Here is a 6,611-nt window from a genome sequence, read left to right as displayed (position 1 = left end):
TGCATTGACATTTTTCTGCAACTACACTATCATCTTTCCCCAAAGAAGGATATCTTTCCAACTGAAAATTAGCAATCATTTGAGTAAATCTCAATAATCTAACTAATACATCTCAATCACCATTCACTAGGAAAGAAGATGTCAAATAAGTGAAATAAGAAATTTCATAGTTTTGTAAACGATGAAATGAGGAAGGAAATATTCACACCTCTAGTTCTTGATTTTTACTGACATTTCAATATTACAGTCCAAATGGCTACCACAGATTGTGCGATTGTGCAACCTCTTCAGGGTCCTACTAATGTCTCTGTTCCTTAGGCTGTGGATGAAGGGATTCAGCATAAGGGTGACCACAGTGTACATTAATGAGGCTGCCACAACTTTACCCAAACAATGTGATACTGTTGAACCTAAGTACACACCAATGGCTGTTCCATAAAATAAGCCAACTACTGACAAGTGAGACCCACAGATGTAGAATGCTTTATACCTCCCACCTGATGATGAGATTCTCAGAATGGAAGAAGCAATTTTGTAGTAAGAAAAAAGGATTCCTGAAACAGGAACAACACCCAGTGTAGCACCAATACAGTACATTACCATACTGTTTCTAAAGTGTTCAGAACAGGACAGATTAAGTACTTGAGAAGGGTCACAGAAGTAATTAGAAATTTCCACACCCTTAAAGCAAGTAGCTTGCAAAGCAATCAAATTATGCAACTGGGAGTCCAAAAGGCTCAACAAAGCAGACACCAAAACTAAGACACAGCAGGAGAATGGGTTCATAATGATGGTATAATGCAGTGGGTGACAGATGGCCACAAACCGGTCATAGGCCATCACTGTTAGAAGCATATCATCCATACATAGAAAAAATATGTAAAGAGACATCTGGGTCGGGCAACCTACATAAGAGATAACTCGACTGTTTGTTTGAATGTCTGCAATCATCTTTGGGACCATGGTGGAAATGAAACAGATGTCATTCAAGGACAGGATGGGGAGGAAGAAGTATATGGGTGTATGGAGTTGAGAGTCAGAGCTGACAGCTAGGGTGATGAGCAAGTTCCCAAACACTGTGACCAGGTACAGGAACAGGAACAGTCCAAAGAGAACTGGTTGCAATTCTGGATCATTGGAGATTCCCACAAGCTGGAATTCTGAGACACGTGTAAGATTTTGTGTTTCTAAATTGTTTGGGCAACTGTTGGAAAAGGAAATTTGTCAGAAAAATGAAACAAATATTCATCCAATACTATGCATGTTTTGAATTTATGTAAAGACTTGTTAGAATTCACACTTGAGGTAAAAACATATTCAGAAATACTTCTCATTTGTGACAATCTGAATGCTGAAATATTTGGTTTTGGTTGTTTTACTATCTATCTTATTCACTACATATCTACTTTATAGATATACGACTCTGATTATGTGTAAGCTAGTAACTGAGGAGGGAAAAAACATAACCATATTAAAATTCAACTTAGTTTTTAAAAATAGACAAAAAGTAATATCTGACACATTTGAAGCAAAATGTCATTGATATTGAAGGAAATTAAGCATTGGTCAAATATCTCTCATTTTCTTTTAAGAAAATTGTTTAAAATTTCTTGACTTACACTATTTATAAGCTGTATATGAAGAACTACTTTATTATATAATTGCTAAAGTTGACTCTACAGAATAAAAAAATGTGCTCAGCAAAATCATCCCAGGAGTTTTCATCTTGCTTAGCTATTCTGATTTCTCTTCTCCCTCAAACTTGATCGGAATTAAATTATTTGAAATATAACTCATATTGTTGGCTTTGTATAACTTCAAATTATGTAACGATTGTTCAATTAAATGTTGATATTAACATGTCACATAGATAACAAATGTGGCATGAGCACACCTGTAACTGTTGGTGATTTAAAAGTAAATGGAAGGAAGCACATTTCAAATTGTTTATTTTATCCAGGCTTATATGTATCAATGCTATACACATTACTAATATATCAGGAATACAAAATAGCTCTTAATTCTTTTTCTTCATTATATCTTCTATAGTACAAAAACTGTATGCTTCATTATTTCCTAATTATAATCTTTCCTGCTTCCACTTGAAGAGTAGCATGTAGGAAAGTCCCAAATCCATTTTTGATTCCCAACATTCTTATTTACAATGCTCAGAATTTCACAGCAATCCTTCCAGATACATAAATTTCAATTTCCTAACACTGGCAACATAAAGAAAATATGGGCTCAGGTTTCGTAAGGCCAGACTGTCACTCAATTGGAAAAATTACGAATCAGAAAATTAAGTGAAATATTGCAAACAGACCAGTAAAGAGTATGTTTCAACATAAATGGAAAAGTGTGTATTATAATTAAGTACTATTGATGGCCATGTAAATATGGGATTAAATATTTAAAACAAATTTCAAATTAGATAATATTGATTCCCACATTCTTTGATGAGTACATTTGCATATGAATACTTTAATGTATTTAAATACTCTGGCCCCAAAACAGAACAGAATCAAATTTCTCAGAATATTGTACTACACTTTGTTAAAACCAATAATAACCAATAAGTACATAAAATATTAAGATTTAATAATATCTATACACATAGTATTATTTTAAAGGTCTTAAAAATTCTTATGAAATATGGCATGTTATTCAGCATGACGCCCTTCTCCTGTATACTTAGCCCTAAAAAGAAATATTTTAACATGTTGTGGACTATTTTCTTTTCAATATTGATGTAAATATCAGAAAAATACTTCTTACTTACCTGAAAAGTACCTAAGGTTTTCCTAATTAGTATAGAACAGAGTACCTATTGCTCATGAAATGTACTTTTTTACATCAGCAAGTGGTCAAAGCCCCATGTGAAATATTTATATCTACTACAAGAGCCATAGCTGACACATTGCATTACCTGAGAAAGGAATATCTTTAACTTGTAAGTTTATTATTAAGAGAATACATTGACAAGACTTCTGCCTCTATGCACTTTCACACAGTGAGAATTTCTAAATAATGTGCTCACTAGGAGATATTTCTCTGATTTTCAATAAATTTTGTATATCCAATTTGACTGCTAATCAACTTTTTCCAAATAAAAAGTGATACCTTGTCATATACATATTTTTATTTTTGTGATATAACATAATATATCTCTTCAGTGTGTACATTACTTAACATTTTACCAGAATCCACCAGGAAATTTATTTTGTGTGGGAAATAATTTGCTTTTCTCCAGTAGAGGGAATGGTGCCCTAGAAATGGGAGTTAGACAATAAACATGTTAATCCTCCATCATTGACCTTATTGATTCTGATGCTGGATGTGTGTAAGTCTCTCCACCTCTCTGTGCATATCTTGCCCATCCATCCCGATATATGTTGCACCTAATAAGAGACTGAAATTTTATAAACATTGATCATTTGTATTTCTAAATAAAGAAATTCATCCACGTGGAAACAGTGAACTTATTGGTGAATACAGGTGCAAATCAACACTGCAGGCGGAAATGATCTGTAGCTGTATGCTTTGTCTTACTCCACAGCATATGGCTTACTGATCCTTTTCTCTGTGCAATGCTTTCTTTCTTTGCCTACAAAAATTGCTGTTATATTTTTGAATAATTGATTCATGTAATTTTGAGAATTGTAACATAGAGTACAGGTGTCCTTAACATAGACAAAAGCAAAATCTACTTTACCTTGACTCTAGTTCCATGTGGTATTCCTGGAAAAGGTGAAAATTCAGACATGAAAGCATCAAGTGTGTTGAACCTACCTTGAATTTGGCCAGTAAATCTGTACCACTCAAGCATCTAAAAAGAGACATTCTTCACCAAATTCATGGCATACACCTATATTCATACAAACAATGAAATATCCTTTTATAGAAATAGAGAAATGTAACTTCAGGGAGGAAGATAACTTTCTTTAATGCCATGAAATCCACCTTATCATTACTACTTGATAATATCTCAATGTTTGATCACTCAATTCATGCATTTGTCACATATTAGTAATAAGGTATTGTTCATTATCTGTGTGATGTTTACTCAATTCAGAAGAATCAAATCACAAATTAATGAAAATGCCAAGGCTGAAATGCAAATGTCATAACAAACTTACCTACATAAAATAAATCATAAGTACAAACAGAATAATTCAAAACTAAATTAGCAGATTCCACATCCAAACCATAAAACTTTAGAAATATATATACCTGGTAACATATAATTTTAATCAGAGGCCAGAGATCTTAACTGCAATTGAATTATATTTTTTTGTTCTGTCCAATTTCCTAAACAGGAATGTAGTCAGGCTCTGACATTAACTCTTCTTTGGTGTTAATGTAGAATGATTCAAGAATTTAAAGGATGTGAAATCTATAAGAATATCCTTGGGTGACATCAAGAGAAAGACATGAGATGAATAATCTGACTACAGTTTCTGTGATCATTCTCTATCATAAATGTCTGCCCTTGCTGTATACAACTTGAGCCATCCACTGCACTTATCTGTGTTCATCCAGGAATCCAAAAAGAAAGAGGGCATGTATGTTTCTGAAGTGACAGAGAATTGAAATGTTGGTTTGTGTTTTCAATGTGACAAACTGGCAGGCAATTCTTGGCATGATATCCTGTGTCCATAACCTGACAGTACAATGTAAAAATGGCAACAGTCTTGGTACCTACAATAGAACACATTGAGATAAATTGCTCTTTAATTTTTGGAAGATGATAGCAATGTGGGCACATTTAGCTAAATAATGAAAAATATCACTAAATGAATAAAACAAGAGAGAAGAAAGATTTCTGAGACTCATAGACATCTTTCAACAAAGGCTGATAATGTAGTTACTGTCATCCTCATTTCTGTCCTTTTGAATTACCTAGGAAACACTTTAGAAGAATTCATTTGTGCTATTTTGGGTAGCACACCTAAGGGAAATCCAATTAATACAGATGGATAGAAAATTTGTGTTATGTTTTCTGATGCACTAACAGAACAAAGAACATAAACTTCATAGTCCTCACAAGTGCATGTTTTCATTTTGGTCTCCTCTTGTCTGGCTATACTAAGACAGTCTTCATGATTACCAGAGAATGTTTGAAAACCTTTCCACATCCATCACTCATCACTTACTAGGTTTCTCTGCTGCTCTTTGTAGTCATGCCCAAGGTGTGAAGGTTCAAAGGCCCTCCCATGCCTTCAACCCAATGAAGCTTCAGCCCCTGTCCTCACGATTGAGGTGAATACAATGACAGATAGGAGCTTGCTAAAACAGCACCCGTGAATGAGGAGGCAGGGATAGAATCAACCACATTGGTGGCATTAACCTGAATGTCAGAATGGACTAAACATTGACTATTATAGGACCTTGGAGGATCAATACACAGGGCTCATAATTAGTCAAATTTTGTATGGATTGGACCAAGTCTCTAAGGACTTTCAAGAATAAATGGATAGAGAATGATAGAAAACTATCAAAAGGTTTCAGCCTCATTGACTACTCAGGTAGAGGTTTGGGTAATTTTCACTGCTGCAATTTCTGCTTATTTTTAAAGTGTCAGTAGCTTTATGATTCTACTTTTCCAGACTAAATTATACATCAAATAATTGCTACCACTTAAACACACTAAGTTCAACCCTGAGTAACATTTGTTAAATTCACATTGTTGTGAAATTGTTAATACCATACATCACAAGAAACTTCACTTTTCCCAAACTGAAAATTCATATTAATTCAAACATTTCCATATTCTATACACCACCCTACCCTGACATCCATCATAACTCTATGAAAATTCATGACAAATTAAATCCAGAAAACTACAAATATAACGTGACCAAACTGAGGTTTTTAAATCTAGATGCTAAGCTCCATTGGTTTAAAAACTGCATATCAAATAAATACCACACTCCTGAGATTCGATTGCTTTCCTTTTTTTAAATTATTCACTTATTCACATGTGCATACATTGTCTGGGTCATTTCTCCTTCCTGCCCCCCTCCACCATCCTCTCCCCTCCAACCTCCTCACTTCCATACAGAACCTGTTCTGCCCTTATCTCTATTTTTTTTTGAAGAAAAGACATAAGCATAATAAGGAAGACAAAGCATTTTTGCTAATTCAGTTAAGGATAGCTATACAAAAACATTCCTAGCATTGCTTTCGTATACACATGTGTTACAACTCATGTTGATTCATCTCTAATTGATCTTTACAATGATTAATGATCCCCTTCTCATGTTAACCTCTGTTGTTTTAAGGTTTCTATATTAGTTCCTCTGGAATGGGGACATCAAATGCTTTCATGTTTTGGGTTTTCTACCTATTCCTATATCTCCTGTATGTGCTCTCCCCTTGTCATGTGATCTAAGTCCAACCACCTTGCTCCATTTGCCCTAGATCTAAAGTCTGCATATGAGGGAGAACATATGATTTTTGGTCTTCTGAGCCTGGCTAATCTCGCTCAAAATAATGTTCTCCAGTTCCATCCATTTACCTGCAAATGATAAGATTTCACTCTTCTTCATGGCTGATAAAATTCCTTTATATACAAGTACCACATTTTCTTGATTCATTCACCAGTAGTGGGG

At 34.3% G+C, this 6,611-nt stretch overlaps 1 protein-coding gene across 1 annotated transcript; it reads right to left on the bottom strand.

Moving 5' to 3' along the window:
- Positions 1 to 210: 210 nt before the first annotated feature.
- LOC109680046 (olfactory receptor 7E24-like) lies at positions 211 to 5,215 on the bottom strand. Its single transcript, XM_020155050.2, has 2 exons — positions 5,154 to 5,215; positions 211 to 1,204 (listed from the first exon to the last, which is right to left on the bottom strand). Exons 1-2 carry the CDS (start codon positions 5,213 to 5,215, stop codon positions 211 to 213), a joined length of 1,056 nt encoding a protein of 351 aa, XP_020010639.2.
- Positions 5,216 to 6,611: the final 1,396 nt, after the last annotated feature.

This window comes from Castor canadensis, chromosome 14 (genome assembly GCF_047511655.1).
Source record: "Castor canadensis chromosome 14, mCasCan1.hap1v2, whole genome shotgun sequence".
Classification (NCBI taxonomy): Eukaryota; Metazoa; Chordata; class Mammalia; order Rodentia; family Castoridae; genus Castor; species Castor canadensis.
This window is presented reverse-complemented; position numbering and strand designations above follow the sequence as displayed.